Source organism: Panicum hallii, chromosome 9 (assembly GCF_002211085.1).
Source record: "Panicum hallii strain FIL2 chromosome 9, PHallii_v3.1, whole genome shotgun sequence".
NCBI lineage: Eukaryota > Viridiplantae > Streptophyta > Magnoliopsida > Poales > Poaceae > Panicum > Panicum hallii.
The window spans coordinates 61,026,641-61,046,193 of NC_038050.1; the positions used below are offsets into that span (position 1 = coordinate 61,026,641).

General features: G+C 44.8%; 3 protein-coding genes and 1 non-coding gene across 5 annotated transcripts; all 4 read right to left on the reverse strand.

Annotated features, from left to right (window-relative positions):
- Positions 1-2,151: 2,151 nt before the first annotated feature.
- Positions 2,152-3,436, reverse strand: LOC112875258 (transcription factor MYB30-like). Its single transcript, XM_025939040.1, has one exon. The coding sequence runs from the start codon at positions 3,295-3,297 to the stop codon at positions 2,359-2,361; it is 939 nt and encodes a 312-aa protein (XP_025794825.1). The 5' UTR covers positions 3,298-3,436; the 3' UTR covers positions 2,152-2,358.
- A 2,545-nt stretch (positions 3,437-5,981) lies between these two features.
- LOC112875257 (uncharacterized protein At4g17910) lies at positions 5,982-12,309 on the reverse strand. 2 transcript variants are annotated; one of them, XM_025939039.1, is made up of 17 exons: positions 12,050-12,309; positions 11,891-11,954; positions 11,773-11,806; positions 11,189-11,322; positions 10,938-11,011; positions 10,724-10,802; positions 10,536-10,625; positions 9,799-9,872; positions 9,410-9,488; positions 8,913-9,039; positions 8,725-8,829; positions 8,273-8,396; positions 8,148-8,199; positions 7,751-7,795; positions 7,041-7,139; positions 6,827-6,903; positions 5,982-6,426 (listed from the first exon to the last, which is right to left on the reverse strand). In XM_025939039.1, the coding sequence occupies exons 1-17, from the start codon at positions 12,103-12,105 to the stop codon at positions 6,330-6,332; spliced, it is 1,410 nt and encodes a 469-aa protein (XP_025794824.1). In that variant the 5' UTR covers positions 12,106-12,309; the 3' UTR covers positions 5,982-6,329. The 2 variants fall into 2 exon arrangements, with proteins under 2 accessions (XP_025794824.1, XP_025794823.1); XM_025939038.1 differs by having other exon boundaries at positions 9,410-9,497.
- Positions 12,310-12,809: 500 nt separating this feature from the next.
- On the reverse strand, positions 12,810-12,890 carry TRNAL-CAG. Its single transcript has one exon. It is a non-coding gene; the product is annotated as a tRNA-Leu (tRNA).
- Positions 12,891-13,096: 206 nt separating this feature from the next.
- Positions 13,097-16,711, reverse strand: LOC112873171 (probable apyrase 6). Its single transcript, XM_025936192.1, has 8 exons — positions 16,112-16,711; positions 15,536-15,648; positions 15,139-15,246; positions 15,002-15,044; positions 14,235-14,420; positions 13,930-14,027; positions 13,654-13,850; positions 13,097-13,570 (listed from the first exon to the last, which is right to left on the reverse strand). The coding sequence occupies exons 1-8, from the start codon at positions 16,629-16,631 to the stop codon at positions 13,315-13,317; spliced, it is 1,521 nt and encodes a 506-aa protein (XP_025791977.1). The 5' UTR covers positions 16,632-16,711; the 3' UTR covers positions 13,097-13,314.
- Positions 16,712-19,553: the final 2,842 nt, after the last annotated feature.

The following is a 19,553-nucleotide window of genomic DNA, read 5'->3' on the forward strand; positions in this document are numbered from 1 at the left end:
ATGCTGCTATGTTCCAATGGGTTCGTATTTGCTATGTTGCTATGCTGTTCACATGTTACAATCCTTAATCACTACGTACTGTTCCTGCTTTACTTAATGCTCATGTGGCTTACTATGTTGTGGTTGCAGGATGAGGGCGAAGAAGATTTCGGTGCTGAATTCTTGTTTGATGAAGACGCAGAAGACTTGGATGCACAGCTTCCCTTCCTCTTATATGGTATGTTGTACGACATGCAACATTTCTCCAAATCAATAAGAGTTAGGGGTCAGGAGAGTGGACATGATCTTGTCATTAGGTTCCTTTCGGATCCACATTACTGTCACATCATGTTTAGAATGAGTCCAGACTTCTTTCATCATCTTCATGATACATTAGTTAATGGTTACGGTTTGAAGTCTACGAGCAAGAGTTCTAGTATTGAGGCATTAGGGATGTTTTTGTGGATGGTTGGGGCACCTGAACCATTTAGACAGGCTGAGACCATATTTGGGAGGTCCCTAGATACTGTGCACCGTAATTTTACCAAGGTTTTGACCTCTGTTGAGAAGCTAGCAGCAGATAATATTAAGCCACTGGACCCACAATTCAGCACTATACACCACGGCTACAAGAGGCTAGGTTCAAGGGCCTGTTCAACAATTGCATTGGTGCTATAGATGGAACTCATATAGAGATCACAGTTCCAACAAACAAGGTTGTGCAGTACCTTAACCGGAAGGGACGGACATCACAAAATGTAATGGCCGTAGTGGATATGGACTTGAGATTCACTTTTGTCCTAGCTGGTTGGCCAGGATCAGTTCATGATATGAGGGTTTTCAATGATGCCGTGAGCAAGTTTGGGGCAACATTTCCTCATCCACCTCCGGGTAAGCAATCGGATCCACATTGTTCTTTCCTTCCTTTGTTAATTAATACCAAAGGTACTCTTGAGACAATGTGATTAAGGTTTGCCACACTATGAAACTGAATGCTCTTGGCTCAATTCTATATTTAAGAACAAAGTGTTGCCGTGGTAGCGAACTAGTGACCAGGGAGATGTACGGGCTCCTAAATGAATACGATGTTTTGTTGCAGGTAAGTACTACCTAGTGGACTCAGGATACCCTAACAGACGGGGATATTTGGCACCATACAAGGGGACAAAGTACCATCTTCAAGAGTATCGGTTAGGGACACTGCCTAGAGGTATGAAAGAGACTTTCAACTATGCACATTCTTCAATTAGAAATGCAGTAGAGAGGTCATTTGGAGTCCTAAAGCAGAAGTGGAGGATGTACAATAACCTGGACATTCTGAAGGTTTCAATGCATTCCGTGAGTATAACATGTATGCTCTGTACAATTTTCGGTTGTCATTAATTGATGAATTCTGTTTGTTTCGGACAAATGCTGCTTCTGAACAATATCTAATCAGTTATATTGATTGTTATGTTGGTGTAATTGTGATGGATTGTTATTTGCATGAATTCTGCATGGAAAGAGGGGCAGAACTGTCCTTTTTCATGGTTTAGATGTTTGAAACGAACGGGCCTCTAAATTTTAGAGGGGTGACAGTTTTTAGACCTCTAATTGTACACCCCAATATTTTTTAGCTTTTAGAGGGATCCGAACGCACCCTAAGCAGTAACGCTATAGTTAGAAATAGGGGCACGGAGTACGGTGTCAGCCTAATAGATTTTCAATCCTAGGACGAGAAACACCATACAACCAACCTCATCCCCCATTGCTATTGTCACCCACTCACCCGGTCACCCCTGGTCACTCTAAAAATAGATCAACTAATTCTCGGTTTTAAGAAGTACTCTGTATTCATGATGAGCAACATATTTTTTATATTAATCATGAAACCTACAGTAAAAATGAAGAAAGCACGGCCAGACGACTTGATGAGCAGTATGAAAAAAAAGGTTGTGAGATAGGAGAAAATACTTGGAGTAACATTTTCATAGAAGTTAGTATAGTGTGTAACCACTTCGAAATAAATCTGATTCTAGTAGTGTAGTTTCACAGAACTTTTCAACAATTTCACATGGAACAATTGAATTCGCCGACTAAGAAATTTGGAAAAAAAAGGAAATTCTCATTTTTCAAAAGACTATCCATGGAAAGCCAGATGTATGATTCCTTGCTATCAGCCGCACACACGAGTGAACATCAAGTAACATTCATCAAGTAACATTTCAGCTTCATTTTCACAGACAACGATCACCCCACTTGGTTGCTTCATGCAGCGACGCAAATCGCCATGCATCTGCGTACCTTTTGTACGGATGACACAAGCATAAGAAGAACGGCAACTTACATAGGCTAGAATCGGCAGCGTATGTAGATTGTAGAAAGTCCAAATAGTAGCATTTAGAAGCCGAAATTGTACAGGGCCGCATCGAGCAGGAGGCCGTCGTGCGCCGGCTTCTGCTCGCCGCCGCCGTCCTCCAGCAGCCACGACTCGATCTCCGACAGCGGCACCTCCTCCCCGCCCGCCGCCGCCTTCTCCTCTCGCACGAACAGCTGGGCAGCCACCGGCGCGGCGCGTCTATTAGGCGCGCTGGAGATGGAGGCGGAGCACTCCGTCAGCTCCGACGTCGATCCGGACGCGCTCTCCGCGGCGACGGGCGGCGGCGGCGTCGCCGGGCTGCCGCTCTTCTTCCCAGGCGTCGGCCGCGCCCACCCGTCCAGCATGCAGGAGACGTCGCGCGCGGTGAGCGCGTACGCCTGCACCAGCGCCGGCGGCGGCGACTCGGCGGGCAACGGCGGCGGCGCCGGGGCCGTGGCGCCGCGGGTGCCGCTTAGCATCATCTTCCCCGCCAGCGGGACGGAGAGCGCGTCGCGCAGGGCGCGCCTGGCGAGGTCGATGTCGGTCTGCAGCCTGAGCTCCCACTGCCCCTTGTTGGGCGGCGGCGAGAGGGTGGAGGGGGCGCGCTGCTGGTGCTGGTGCTGCTGGACGAGCAGCTTCTTCTTGAGGTGCGTGTTCCAGTAGTTCTTGACGTCGTTGTCGGTGCGGTAGGGGAGGTAGGACGCGATGGCGGCCCAGCGGTTGCCGAGGAGCGCCTGGAGGTGGACGATGAGCCTGTCCTCCTGGTCGGAGAAGCCGCCGCGGCGGATGCCCGGGCGGAGGTAGTTGGTCCAGCGCAGGCGGCAGCTCTTGCTGCACCGCATGAGCCCCGTGGTTGCGGGGACCGCGCGCCAGTTGCCGGGCCCGTGCTCCTGGACGTAGGAGACGAGGACGAGGTCCTCCTCGGGCGTCCACGGCCCCTTCTTCACGCCCTCCTTGTCGCAGCACGGCGGCCGCCCCATGGAGTCGCCGCCGCCGCCGCTCGACGATGCCGGCCGGCCGCCGATAGCACGCACGGTGGTGAGCTAAGCGATCGAGGAGAGTGTTGGTGGGGTACAAGGTGTAGTGTACTCTACGAAGGACAAGGGTCCATGGCATGGGCGTCTGCGTCCCCTATTTATTTATATCCACAGCCGGGGATCCATACCGTGTACACTGGGCACCTGTAGAGTACTCCTAGACGGCAGTGGGCAGCACACGGTAGCTAGCAAGGTGAGAAGAGCTGACCATCACCTTTGGGATGAGTCAGCCCCTGGCGCCGCTACAGTACCACACGCAGCACAGCAAAAGTCAAACGGTAGAGCGACCATTGCATGTGGATTGGCACAGTGACCTGATAACCAGTCGGGCTATCGAGAGTCAAAGCTCAGTCGTAGTAGTATCGCACCAAAACTTGGTAGCTTGCACGCGAATACTCTGCTGTGACAGGGTCATCAGAGACGGGGGTTATAAACGCTAGTGACTGGAGCCACACGGCGTAGCATCACTCTATCCGTCGATCAAAATCAAGCTCGTTGACGTCTGACTACTTGATCGTCGTGAGCACGAAAGCTTGCTCACCATGCCGTCGGCCGTCCCCTTCCGACTTGGCGTCGACCTGCTGCTTGCGTTGGATGGCTTCCGAGTCAATGCAAGCCTCCAGCTCTCTCCGTCGCTGACTCCACTGCGGGACCAGGCAAGCCTGGATTCTTCTACCGTTTCGTCGCCTCTTGACACGTGATATGACCTGATAGATCTCGCAGTGGTGCAACACTCTGATTGTGCGTACATGCCTGGTGTACTGGTACTTTAGCTACCCCAAGTACAGATGGAAGCAAGCAATGCACACTTAGCGCCTGTTTAGTTCCCGGCGCAAAAACGTAAAAAAAGCCGTAAACGCAAAGATGCCAAAGAAATCTTACTAATTTGAAGTACTAAATGAAGTCTATTTACAAAACTTTTTGCATGGATGGGCTGTAAATCGCGAGACGAATCTAATGAGCCTACTTAATCCATATTTTGCAACAGTGATGCTACAGTAACCATCCGCTAATTATTGCTTAATCATGGATTAATTAGCATCATTAGATTCGTCTCGCGATTTACAACCCATCTGTGCAAAAAGTTTTGTAAATAGACTTCATTTAGTACTTCAAATTGACAAGATTCTTTTGCAAAAAAGTTTTTTTTGCCTTTTTGCGCCCTGATCTAAACAGGCCCTTAATGTTCACGCAATGCCTGGAGTGGTGGTGCATCCTAGGGAAATGATGCCAGTGACCAAAAGTCAACCTGCCGTCCGCGGTGCAGCAGGGTCAACTTCTGCGTTGGGATTGGCATATCCTCCGAGCAACAACCTACTACTACTGCAAAGTGTGACTGGCCTACTTGCAGTTGCACTTGTATTGTATTGTATGCGATGGCTCTCTACAGTTGTACCCACGCACGAGGCAGAGCATACCGATCATGATGAACTTTAAACGCATGACGCCCGGATGGTCAAACGCTCCAACCCTCCATGCAGGAGGCGAACTTTAAAGGCTCTGGCGACCTACCAACCAGAGCCTCGGATCGCCGGAGACTGACCGGGTCAGCCGGCCGGCGATGGATCGACCGGCGAGCTCTCGCCATCGTCGCGAGTTAATGCGGCGTACCTGATGTCTCGTCAACTTGGCCGTCGTGCGCAATAGCGACGGCGACAGGGACGGTGGCGAGCGAGAGGTTATCCCCAGCGGCCACCGGCGTGGCAGTCTCCGGCGAAACTTGTGATCAGATTAATGCATGGACATCGTTAGTAATGAGCCTGTCTGCTGCACATCTTCCATGGATCAGCAGCATGCTACACTGGTGTCTTCAAGCCGTGCGTTACCGTTAACCCCCAGTATAGTTTCACCATTTCTTAACTAAGCAGCAAGGTAACGAGGCACAAACCCTACGCTAGCAGCGGTGCTACACCGTACAATCTGCACTTGCAAGTGATGAATGGAACACTGCCCGCATGGGTCGACGACGAGTGCCTGCCGGCTGCTATCTGTCTTACCGGGAGATCAAGCCCTGCTTTGTCCGGTGACAGCCACAATTAGTAGGTCGACGGGGTACATCAGCGCCAAGTCCTCTCGCAACTTAATGCGACGGCGACCCCTGCGCCATCAAGGCCGGCCGGCCGTCCTTCCGGTCAGCCTGGCGCACGGGCAAATGGGGCAATGAACATGCCAGGCGAACATGGCCGACGGCCGACCGGGTGGCATCATCCAGTGCGATGCTATCATTAACTTATGGGAGTAACTTGTGAAACAGTGATGCAGTAGCTATCAAGGGACGACTAGTTAAAACCGACAGCCAGGAAACATGTGTTCGTTGCCAGACCAGCATCGAGCAGGGTGCGCGCGGCGCGATCCTCATGGTACCAAACGGGTCTGTGAGCATACCATCAGAATTTCTGATAACCAACTGTGAGGAAGAATTTCGGCAGTAACCGATTTCAGGTTGTCTCACCCTCCAATCCAAGCTTCTAGTAACAAAATTACTACCTATCCATTCTAAGAACAAAAACGACAGGTTCCATTAGCACCGTAAAATTTATGGGTGCAGAAAGGGACAGCTGCATGGCTCTAACCTGTTTTCTTTCGCTACGAGACTTAGGATTTGCTGCCAAAAAGTCAATCATCGATAAATAAGGTGGGGATACGTTTTTTTTCTTTCAGCAGCCACATGAACCGATCAAATATAGGATCATATGCGGCTGCATTGCTCTCTGTACATTATCCATGTAAGTTGCGCCATACTCGGTACAGTACATATGATACTTGTGATCTTTCTGCTTTCTAAGAAGAATAAGTGGTTTCCATCAGAGAATATACCATATATAGGTCATAAGTGGCACCCAAATTCTTCAGATATCATCCGCAGAAAGCCAGAGAGTAACATTCAAATACAACGCTGTTTCCTGAACCCTACTTTCAACTCTATCCGTGACAAATGGTAGCTAGAGCCTAGAGCAGTACGAACCTATGATTCTTCAATCCAAATTCTGACTTAGGCACCGAGTTAATGAAACAACAAGCGCTTGACAGATTGCCTTTAATTCGTCAACATATCTATGGTGGATGTGTCGCCTTCAGATCAAAAGTAAACGGCAGTATTAATTAATACCAGCAAGCCCGTTCTCCATGATATGAACTTATGAAGGAAAACTAGAAAGTTTCTGATGGGACACAAGGAAACTCGAAAACTTCTCTTGGAAATGGTTTCGTGAAGTGAACAAGTCAGCAAGAAGTCAGATCTAGAGTATAGGCAGAATTAATGACCGGATCAACTAATTAGGCTAGCAATTTGGTTTTGTCTTTTCTCATAAAAATATTTGGTTTTATTTCAAGCGAGCAACTAGCTCGCAGACAAGTTAATGAATACATACAACATATCAAATGCTAGATTACAAATCACCAGAATTTCATTCTAACACCAAAAAAATGGGCAAGGCCAGTAACCATGCATAAAGTAAAGGTGTATACTGACAGAATCATGAAGGCAGTCAGCGAAGAGGCAGAGAGCGTGTCAACTGAGAGATTTACCAGACCAGTTAGGATATTTGCCTGGAAGAACAAAATAGACTTAAGTTTCAGTTCATCTAACCTGGCAAACTGAACAACTTTCAAGAAACTGCAGCAAGGTTAATTTATTCAAGAAGTTTCACTTTCCAGTCAACAAAGAAAGCAAGCAATGATCTTACCAGAAGGAATGAACCAAGCATATTTTGATTGAATGCATCTTCAAGAATCAAGTTCTTTTCATATGAAATGAAGTCTGCTAATGTGAGGATAGATAAAACCTGCATCAGATAATCACAGTCAGTATAAACAGTGGAGCATGAACAAAGAAATATACCTAAAAACAACTCAGACACAGAAACCCAGAGAAACTCATTGTTGGTAGACTTTTAAGAAAGCGCGTTCATTTATTTGGGTAAGTAATAAGTTTCATGACTTTGCAACCACCCTTGCCATTTTTCATGAGTCTGATGATATGACAAATGTTACTCCCCAATCATCAAATCAAAGAGTAACATTGGTAGGCAAAGCAATGAATATAAAGGTTAGAGATGAAATTTTGGGCCATGCTGTGAACATTATACTGAGCAGGAACATGTAATACATACCAATTGAAAGATAAAAATATTTAAAGCATATAAGACTGAATAATAATAATTTGTTCCTGATGCCTTGGTTTTCTTTGGCTTCATTACAGGATAATTTGTAGGCATCATCAGATAAGGCAGATATTGATCTCTGTTATATTCATGATGTGGTCTGAATTGTTCAGTGTTTGGCGTACAGAGAGATTGCAAAAATATGAAAGAAAGACAAATTTGACTAAACTGAGAGTTCCAATATGACAATAAATGCATATTATAATTTTATGTAAGAAAGAAAAGAGCAATACCTGAAAATTCTGGCCGAAAACAAGCATAACATAAGCGAAGTTGCACTGCAAAATGAACACCTTGATCAAGTTTTAAGCTACATGTATTAACTTCCGACTGAATCTATAGTCTGGTCAGAAAAGGTTAAGCTTCATTGTATCTACTCCTTTTATACCACTACTAACTAAAAATTTAAATGCTATAACTTCATTTACACCATAATCATCCATTTAAGCATTAATAAGTGTTCCTGACCAGCATAACTTTTTCATTCAGTGTTAAGACCACAATATTCTGGTCTACAAACCATAAAACTGCTTTGACATTGCATAGTAACTTTTAAAATATTCACCAAGATGGCTTTAGTATTGTTTGATTTCATGCTAGAGTAAAAAGTCAGCAAAATTAGTATCTTACCATTCGCCGAGAAACTCTCTCAATATAGCGATCAAGGATGATTGCCAAAATCCTATAAACATGACATGTGCAACGATCAGAAAAGATTAAAAACAGTAATTATGTATGTGCTTATTGTTTCTTACCAAAAAGCTGCAGCAAGAACCCAGACTTTTACCACTTGAGTGTTCCTGCTCTTGCCTTTTGAACTAGTGTCAACGAACAGATAGTAACCCAGAGAAACACCAATTAGAAACATACCCCAGTATCCTGTGTCATGGGAGGGAATCAATTAACAGAATGCATAATGCTACAGCAATTTTAAAATACAACACGTGCAAATTTATGCCATGCAGCTATCAAAAAGGCCCAATAACTAAAGGTAATTACTAATTAGTGTGTAAATAAGCCTAGCAAAGTACGAAACTATGTGTAGCATACAGCGATAGGGTAAGAAGAAAGAAAGAAAAAGGTTAAGATGCATGCGTAAAAACCTGCATTTATGCCTGCATCTGCATGTTGACAGGGTTGCACAGCTATATGTTTCTCAGCCTTTTAAGAAAACAAATTATAAATTATGTAGAAATATATTTGTTACCAAGTATGCTATAAACGCCTTCCTTATTCTGGCTGATTATATCAGCACTTCTTTTATCAGAAATGAGGTACTCATTCAATCCAGAAGATAGCCAAATCTGGTATCCTGAAATAAATAACAGAGATGGACCTTAATAAAAGGATTACTGCAATATAAAGTCCATCAAACCAAGCTGGACAAGTCTGTACCTGCAAGGATAAGCAGACCGACTAGACCACAATGCTTTGGATGAATCCTGACAATGGATGTAAGGATAGAAACAGCAGCAAGGGTGAAAAAGAAGTTCCAATGAACACCATATTCTCCTACATGAACCTACAAGATAACAAACAGAAGTATTGTCTTCAGAATACAGCATTCAAACATGGAATCACTTAATAACTTCTCCATTTCGCCAGGCAATTTGATATCCAATCACTCCACTTTCAGTATTACTGAAAAGGAAATATGATGTAGTACAGTGTATTCAGTTATGTTCTGTGTTATAGGGCTTCAGTGTCCACAAAAGAGGAAACTGGCATCATGAAGTATAAATCACTGGAGAAAAAGGCGACAAAAAATTGCACGAATGGCATACCTACACGAAATAGGTTCCATATCAGTGCATGTGGTGGCAATTACAATGAATGACTGAATAAGTAAATAGTAATGTAAATAGTTGGTACAAAAAGAAACAAAAAAGCACCTGATAATCAACACCCGATGTTGAGATAATGCGAGCAAACCCAAGAAATACCAGTGGACTTACGGAACTCAGTGCTGCCCTGAAACTCCTAAGGAACACAAGCAGGATTAAGATACATTATATGAATATGGTAGACTATTGTTTATTGGCAGACCTATCAAACAGAAACTAATGTAATCATACAGTGAAATTAACAAATTAAAACAGAGAAACCTGTGAAAGAAGATATGCTTTTCAGTGATTACACTAAATTAATGAAGGATAAGATGTCAGTATACAAATCAGTGGTAATATGTCGTGCAGCGCACCACACATAATCCAAGTGTCTAAGTATCCCTAAAGATATTTTGGTTATGAAAAATGATATCAAATCATAATTAAGGACTTACATTGAGGTTATGTTTCGTGCTTGTCTAGATACCAGTGCATTAGCCACTACAAAAGATCCTACTCCAAGATCCATCTGTTAGACCATGTGTCAAATTCTTAACATAATTAAGATGGGAAGATGATTTCAGATTGTACATCACAACTTCTGAACTTTCAAAACTAGTAGCAAATACATTCAAAATTGGGCATGGCAGCATAGGATCAAACTTAAAAACGGTAAGCAAAGAATAATTCCTAGACAAGAGGTCAAAAGTAATTTAAATAAAAACTAAGATACAACAAAAAAAATGGATCATAGGTGTTCCTTACATGCCATTTCTAGAAAATAAAATAAAATAAAAAGGCTGTTTGTGCAAAATACAGGAATAGAAGATGACAACAGGTGAATATTAGTTTTTGTTTCATGCCCAACATTCTGTTCACTGAAACAAGCATATACTCATATATTATTAGCAAATAGCAACCTAAACATTTTTATGACTGTATGAACAATTCGTAGCAGGCAGCGTGTATGCACAGAAGGTTTATGATTAGTTGTGTTATGAATACCACTCGTATTCACCATGAGGATTCTAGGTCTGAACATATACACGCACAGGACCAGACAAATAGGCAAAAAACCCCTTATACAATGGCAACATACAAGACATGAATATATACAACAATTTGCAAAATTGATTGTGAAGACATAAAGATAAGAAAAATGGAAGGGAAAAAAGGCTGAAGTATGACTTACGATGCCACTACCATATGTTTCAGCCTTGGCATAGCGTCTTGGAAAGATTTTGAAATCCACCGCTAGTATGCACAAACATGTCACTAGAACCTACAGATTATGTAATCAGTTTTGATACTTCAATATTGCTCCTACATCTCTACTACTGAAGGATTACTAATTTTTCTAATTAATAAACTTTTGCACACCACTGACACTCGGTAAGAAGATATATCTGTTCTGAGTGAAGGCGGTTGGCTGAGTCCAGCTTTAAGATGAGACTGAGACCTGGGAGGACAGGATTACATCAATTCCAGAATAGCATTGCTGTGTTGCAAGAAGGAAATGCAAAAACAAACTTTAGAATGGCAGAATCTAAAAAGGCTTTCAACAAAATTAGACATAATAGCTCATATCAAATACCTTTTAAACATGATGTAGACAGATATCAGGATTATGAGAGAAATAGCACATGTATAAGCCCATTCAGCTAAGACCTGCGAAAAAAAACAAGGAATAACCCAAGGATCACTATTTTACTTTGCTTCCAACTAAAATATGTTTAACTCATGCCCTGGATTGTAACACTTGTTTCTCCATGAGCTCTTTGATTCTCTTTAGTTCAGAAATACTGGAATCTAAGCAAAATGAAAATACAGGGAAGGGGTACTTACTGTGAAAACCAAAAGAACTGGCAATACAACAGTGAGATAATCTACAACCAGTGTAGAGAAGTACTGCATCCAATCTTTACGAACAGGAAGAACTTTATCATCATTTTTCTTCGCTGCATCCCTCCTAGTATTATCTAAAACACGATGAAACAAGGGAAATATTGTCATTTGTCAGATGAACTCCACACATGGAAAGCAAAAGGTGAGCTGATTATTTGTTAATGCCGAGAAAATTTAAAAGGGCAAACTTAAAAGACAGAGAGAATATAGTTGAAATGGATGGCTTAATAGCATCAGTCATCAGATTTAGCAGATAACTAAAAATGGAGGGGGACATGATATAATTTTTAACAGATCCACATATTATTGACATTTGATGTGACAGGGCTTAAAATAAACCCCAAGGAACCAATAATAACGATTCCGTAGCTACGACAAATCTGCAAAACTGTTGCGTACTAGTAATTTGATTTTCCAATCATATTATTGAAGCTCACTTGCAGATTTGTCGTACCTACGGAATCGTAACGGAAGCACTACAATATAATAGGAGATCTGATTCACTGCGTTTCAGATGAACTGACCTCCGCTGCTCCACTTCCTGAGAACCACCAATGCCTACGCACCAAAAGAAAAAAAGAGAGTCAAATCTCAACTCCGTGTGCGCGTACAGAAAATTGGCAGGAGATTTGAAACGGTCACCGGCACGATGGTGGAGAGCGCCGCGATCTCCGACATGGAGGACCCCGTCAGGTTGCTCACAAATCTGCATCACCAAGGCGGAGGAGGACAGCAGTTAAGGGTGAGAAGGGGAGCGGTCAGGACAGCAGCCTCAGGTTTGGCTTGGGACGCTGGACTTACTGCTCCTTGAGGAGCTTGTTCGGATTCAGGGACTTGTCGAGGAGGCGGCCCTCCATCGTCGACGTCGAGACTCGAGAGGCGCCGGGGCGGAGGCGGTAGGGGCGGGGAGAATCGCTGGGAAGGCGTCAGAGATGGCCGACGGCGGGCAGCAGCGGCAGTCTGCGGACGACGGCGAATGCGAGCGCTTCGCGAGCAGCGGCGAGCCGGCGACCTGCGAAGCCGAAGGGAAAAAAATTCTCTAATTCGCACATGTCATGGCCCAGAAGGCTTTTAGGGCCTAATACCTGCCCCTTACGAGTTTATGGGCTGCATACCTGGCCCATAAGTTTGGATCAGTCCATGTCAATATGTAACAGAGTAATATCAGCCAAGTTAGACTTCGGGTCTACGGTCTGGTTTGTTTTTCTCGACGAGAGAAGGTGATCTGAAAGTCCGTAAGAGTGTGATTCGTACTATTATGATTATGATGATCTGAGGAAGATCTATCTTGACTTGTGAAAAGTGAAGTATGGATCATTGATTCGGATCAGAGATGCTGGTAGGGACTTGGGATACACAAATCTAAACATTATAACAGAAAATAATTGTCTTTAGAAGTTTCGACGCTGTTTAAATTTTTAGCAGTAACATTTCCTTGCCATTTTGTCGAAAATTAGCCATGAGCTTGGATTTGCATTTAATTGTTGAAAATTGGCGTCGAGCAAAACACAGAAGGGGTTAATTAAAAAATTTAAGCACATGGATTTAAAATGATGTCAAATGTCAAGAATGGGATTCGAACCCATGCCCTTTCGGACCAGTACCTGAAACTGGCGCCTTAGACCAACTCGGCCATCTTGACTTGTTGCTGTGGTTGCGATAGAGAGCGTATTATCTTGGAGACCAGATGCACAGCAGGCACATTATGTCAAACAGTTCAGCCAACTTGCTTGCCCTGTATGACCCAAGACCCTAGATTCCATGAACACCAATCACCACAGTCCACAAGTCCATATTAAAGTATGATGGTATCTCAGTATATAATTAGTGAAAAAAATACCAAGCTCATAGCGAACTACTATATTTATTCATCAAAAGAATACAATTAGCACATGACATTGTTCTACACATTCTTCCGTACGCACAAATACGCTATCTTCCATGCTCCACCCACCCAACTCTGCTACCTAAGATCAAGAACACAAAGAATTGAACTTGTACATTGTTCTACAACACAACACCTATTCCTGTCGTATAAATATAATTCATCTGCACAAGGGTCAGCGTCAGCTGATGCGTGTTATGATGTATCGGCCTTTCTCTAAGTCGTATATAATCTTTGTCTTGGGCTTCCTCCATTTTGACACAAAAAAAACTCCACATAAAAGAAATATCCCCACCACAGCAAACAATGGTCTATTGCTATGGGTTGATGTTACAGCAGTGTGTGATGGCTTTGAACTTGTATTTTGCATCAATGTGATGAAAGCTCCTAGGGCCCATTCAACCTGAATGTCTCCAACCTGGTTGGAATACTCAATCCTGATAAGGAGAATATTAAGTTAGTTAAGCATTGCTCGAGAGTAAAATGCACTGAGGAACATTCGTGTGTTCAATATGCTTGCCTCTTGTCATCCAGTGGTACACCAAGACTGTCATGCAATAGAGCCACAATGTATGCCGACGAGAAGCAATACCGTGAGAAATCTTCATCTGACCTATTAGGGTACTTTTCTCTAAGAGTGGATAAATCCTGGTTGCAAAATTGTTCTCCAGCAAGTGCAAAATCTGATAGCGATGAAGACTTCTTAAGTCCAAAGAACTGACAGAGAATGTACATGAGTCAGTGCCAGAAGAAAAGGTTGACATGCAAAAAAGAGAAAAATAGACATGTAATGCACCTTTGAAGTAAAATAGAAATTTTCAGTTGCCAGGAAGTATCCACGGAGCTCAGGTACGAAAGTAGATCCCAGTTGGCATTGTTGATACTTGCACTTTTCTGCATTCACGAGATACATGTGGCACTAATCTCTAAGACATCGCAATTGAGCAAAGAAACAGTTCAGCAAAATATTTGGAGTGCCTAAGATTTGCAAAAGATATTAGCTTAATGCGTAAGTAAAGAACATCTAGCTTCAAGCGATTTTTAAGTCATTCTGTGTGAGCTACTGAACAGAGAGTTTGCAGTTTCGAATATATTTCTTACCTTTTCCTTTTTGCAGTAAAAGCAGGGAAGTGGATCTGCATTCTGTAAAGTTACCGTTTCCACTATCAACATATTGGTTCTCTAGTGTTGATCTTGAAGCACCACTTGTCCTCACCATTACTTCTTCATTGTGTGAATATCCTCTAGGAGCACAAGGATCAACAAGTGTACTATTTTTGGAAGATCCTGCAATCTCACAAGTGATGAACTTGAAGAGATACTTCGCGGCTTAGTAGCTCTTTAGACTGTATAGTGCAATTACAGAAAACTGAATCTATTAATCCCTTCTTGTTTCCTACACATCTTACACTCTGCTCAGTTACTAGGCATATAATAAGCTAGTGGAACAAGGAATATAACTGCTTCAGAAACATATGATCAAGTGCTCACTCTCACTAAACTGCAAAAATGACTCCTGTTATTTTGAACAATGGTGCGAGCATACTTGTACATGCATAGCATACAGGAATAATTGTAGTAGGTATTACTTGTTGGCATTCTGTTGATTAAGTAGCGTCTAGTTTCGTGAATGATTTCTCCTCTCAGAGTATCCATTTTCAGAGACTTAGTTTTCCCTTGTACATCAAGTACTGAATTCCTTATTATCATTGCAAGCATGGTTTTTGAGGCATCGCCTAGGCGTACAGGCATGTCCCAGACACCACAGGACGCCACCAATTCTTCAAAACCCATGATTGCAAGGGTGGCTAGACTGGTTATATTCTTGCACGAATAGAATACAAAAAAGTTAAAATCCAGATAAATACCTCTTGACCTCAGTACTTCATGTAACGAGTCTTGAGCTGCATTCTGTGGAGGTAAATGATTTGATCAGCAAGTTAATCTATTGTATGATTCACAAGATTATACCAAACAGACGAATCAGTCGATATAAATAACTCACTTGACCAAAGTTTAAAAAGCTGTTGGTATAGAGAGTGTATGTTGTTTCACCAAAAATAAAATTATTTGACAGTTCGGGAGGAAGCACTTCATCAGAAACAAAGGTCAGCTGAAACAAAACAGCAACAGTTATTTTGGTAAAAAAAAACCATATTTTTGGAATATGACCATAAAAACAAGCTATTATGTGTACTGAATCAAGAAACTATAAATGAATTTGGCCATCCTATATTACAGAATCCAATTATACAGCATAGAGAAATCAAGATTTCAGGTAAGTGGATCCTTTTGAATTGTACTATACTATTAACAACTCATTTGCATGCACCGGATTTAAACAAGATACAAGTTTCGGGAGCAAAGAATCACAAAAACTGTATATGCGCTCATTGCTAAACCTGAGCTGAAGCGCCCCCAAGTTCAATTATTCCAACGGTTTTGTTAGGATCCCCTCCAAGTCTGCCAAGAGCATAATTTGCCGCAACCCAAGCATAGATGCCTTCATCAGAGCCTGTAGACAAGGTACCAACAAGTGCAAGCATATAAGTTGAAAGTATTTCAGCTAATGGCATAAAGGGCACTCATATATAACGACTTTTTGTGCTTACTAATTCCAACTGTCTGCACTGTTTCAGTAAAAAAAAACTGTGTGCACTGTTTTAGATCTTTGCTTCCCATTATTTTGATTTGATTTGTTGATGTTCTGTTAATCAAGCAACAGAAAATACATCTGGTAATTCCCAAAGAAACCTATCTCAGAACTGAATATAAGTATAGAACACTCAAATAATTAATGTACTCGCAGCTCAGCGCTTGTTATAAAGGCATCCGGAGCAAACTGCATATCCACATATTTAGCATTTCCAATTCATCGCATTAGTCATCATTTCATTCAAACATCCAGTCCCCTATCCACAATGCAATCAACTGCTGACTCCAGAAGGAAATGGCAATGGCAAGGGGCGCGGAACTACCTGGGATCACCTTGGCCCACGCGTCCTCGAACCGGAATCCAGCGGCCCGGAGCACGTCCCTGCAGGACGCCAAGATCGCCTCCCGGGCGCGGTCCTCGAGCAGACGCAGCCCGGCGGTGGCCATCAGCCGCACCTCCGCCTCCGCAGTGGCGCCCCCCGCGGTGCCAATCTTCTCCCTCGCGAATTCTATGAGCGGCCGCAGAGACTCCCCGACCCGCGCCGGGTCGGCTGCGAAGGACGACAAGCCCGGGGAGACGCGCATCACGGCGGAGCGCGCCAGATCCGGGCGGCCGTCGGGCCCCACGGCGAAGACGTGTGCCCGGGTGCCCGTGCTGCCGCCGTCTATGATGACGGAGAAGCGCGCGGGTGCGGGGGCGGGAGCGTGACGCCGCGGCGGGGCGACGGCGTGGACGAGCGCGGACACGAGGAGGGCGAGGAGCGCGGTGCCGAGGCAGAGGCCGCAGAGCCTGCGGCGGCGGCGCGGACGCGGCGAGGGGGGTTTTGTGGTGGGGTCGGGCATGGTGGTGAGCGGCCAGGACCCCCGGCCGCCGCCGACGCCGCCGCCCGCCGTGATTCCTCGACGGCGAGAGAGGTGACGACGTCGAGCTTTTATTTTATTTTTTATATAATATTTTACATGGTTTTTAAAAATGCGGGGGAGGAGCGCTTTTATAGTACGGGTAGGCGCTCGGACGACGGAGGCGAAGGCGCCTCCGAGTCTCCTCCGTCAACGCGCCATAAAGACGTACTTCTCAAGTTCTCATAGTGCGAATGCCTCACTTGTGGATTTCCATTTCTACAGCTTCTTTCTTTTTTTACGAGTAAAGAAAGATTTTATTGATTACTCAAAGAAATATTAAAGTCATGAGCAATCAGCTGCTCGACACGACTTCCTTGTTGTGACTTCACACAAGTTTTTTTTTAAAAAAAAAGACTTAGCACAAGTAATGTTCTTTTGGCAAGAAAGAGAAAACTTTATTGATTTTCTCAGAGATACGGATATCATCCTGGATAACAATTGCTCTACACAGCGGGAATCTACGTACGCCAAACTAAGGAGCGTGCAGGTACAAAAGAATGAATTCTTGACAGCTTCTATGCAAAAAGAACAAAGAATTCGAACACATTGGATCCACGGCCTAACATTCTGACAGGAAATTTCATTTGATCTATAGTCTGAGCTCCAAGTCCAGCTCCTCGACTTCGCCGCCGTTATCCTCGTCGTCGGAGTCGACGAGGTCCACGAACGGGACCTGGGCCGCCGGTACTGCCGTCCGGTCAGGCTGCTGCAGCCGCGGCTGCGCTCGGCGACGGCGACTCTGCAGCTGCTGGTACGCCGACGACGAGCTCTGCAGGTCAGACCGGGTAAGTAGCAATACGGTGATATTCCTGCCACGCGACCAATACAAGACGAAAGGGACATTACCTCAGATGACGCGGCCTGTCCCGTGGCAGGAAGTGCTGTGACGGCGCTCTGGATCTGATCGGCCTGACGGCCGTTCTGAAGCGACGAAGGATGGCCGCTGGATGCAAACAGCCTGCTGACGCACACAGCGATGATCGTTACGTTTAGAATGAGTTTCAGGCAAGCCAATTCTTCGGCGCCTGCTTTCTCATCTCCAAGCGATGTTGATTAACCACAAACGTTGACTAATTTATCTAGCTAATCGTTGGAGGCGACCCGGTAAAATGTAATTACTGTACGTAACAGTACTTGCCTGGTCAAGGATTCATACTGCTGCGCGGCGACGTAGTGCGGGGTGAAATATCCCCTCGGCAGTTGCAGTTGAAGGGCTCCATTTCCGACCTGCAGATCAGAATCATGGCGAGTCTCCGTCACGGCTGATGATTCGAGAATTTAATCGCGGTGAAACTACTTGGCGTGCATTATGGATGGGGCACCGTTGCGAGGGAGGCCCCATGCACGACCAGAGCGGCGGGAGGCATCGCCGGCGCCGGTAGGGGCTGCGCGGCGTAGCAGCGCTCGGACACCTCCAGCGCCACCCTGATCCGCTCCAGCTCCGCCACGCCCAGCCCGCGCCGCGGCTCCCGCCTCATCGCCGCCGCCGCCACGGCCTCCGGGGAGGCCTTCCGCTTCTTCCCGGCCTCTCTGCTGCCCCCGCCGCTCACCATGATCGCCGCCGCGGTTGGCTGCCCAGCTAGCTGGCGCTCGCCACCCATCTATCTCCCGTCCTCCACGCACGCACGCGCGCCGCTATATAAGCGGGCGGCGCGGCGGGCGATCGATCGACGCCATTCTCTCGATCGGGGAACTGAGCTGTATCTCAGCATTGACGCCCGGGGCGATCTGACGCGCGTGAATTCGAGATACGCCCCACCGTAAATTCCTTCCTCTTCTGCTCCCGGATTCCCGATGGGGTAAGTGTGGTGGATGCTGCTGGGATCATTCGAACCGCCCAGCGCGTCGGAATTTACTGGCGCGATCTCCATGCATGGGAACAAATCCTGGCTCGATCGGGCGCCGCCCTGGGGATCCCTGGGCGCGCCGCTGGACAATCAAGGGAGGGAGGGAGTTCCAGCTAGCGCTTGCATGTATGGATTGTCATCCGGTTCGGGTTTCGGGCCGGGGCGGGTTTTAATTTGCGGCCACCAGCAACTTTCGAAAGATCCACCGCGTAATTGGATAGGATTTATGGGCCGTTACTCTTTGTAAATCTTGCCAGATTTGCAAACATTTGCCCATGCACCGACGTCGTCAAGACTTCCTTTCTGCATCAGCGTCTGCTGTTTGAATCGGCCCCAAAATACCGACTAAAAACATGGTTCCTCTGTACGGGAAAAAAGAGGTTTACTCCTCATGCGACTGATACCTACCGCTCATATTTTTTTGAACTAGCAATTTGGTTAGTCTTTGGGGATTTGGTGTTAACAACCCCTGATTTCATTTTTGTTGTTAACTGCGGTGTATTCCAGCCCCCAACATTCCTTCATATTCCAACTAACATGCAGGTGGCTAATGATCACTCAATGACTATTCACTTTTAATGTATAAGTTGAATATTTGATTTTTTTTAAAACCAAAAGTCATTATGTTCCAATTGAGTGCTTCGAAAAATATTTGTGTTAAGATCAAATTTTCAAATTTATTATTTTCAGTTTTGAGCTAACAGTCCACATTTTTCACAAAATGTTCTTGACTTTGATTTGAAAGGTTTCAAAAAATTGGATTTAGGTTTTATGGGGGGGGGGGGGAGGAGAAACGTGGAATGCCGAATGCACATTGGGTAGGAAAAAGTGTACAAGTCATTAGGTAAAAAATATTGAAAACAATAATAAACTTCTAACAAGGGATAATCTGAGAAAGAGGAGGAATCTGGATGACTCCGCATGCTTACTGTGCTCTGAACAGGAATCAATTACTCACTTATTTTTTGATTGTTGTGTGGTGTCGAAAGCCTGGGATTTATGCTCTGAAACTCTC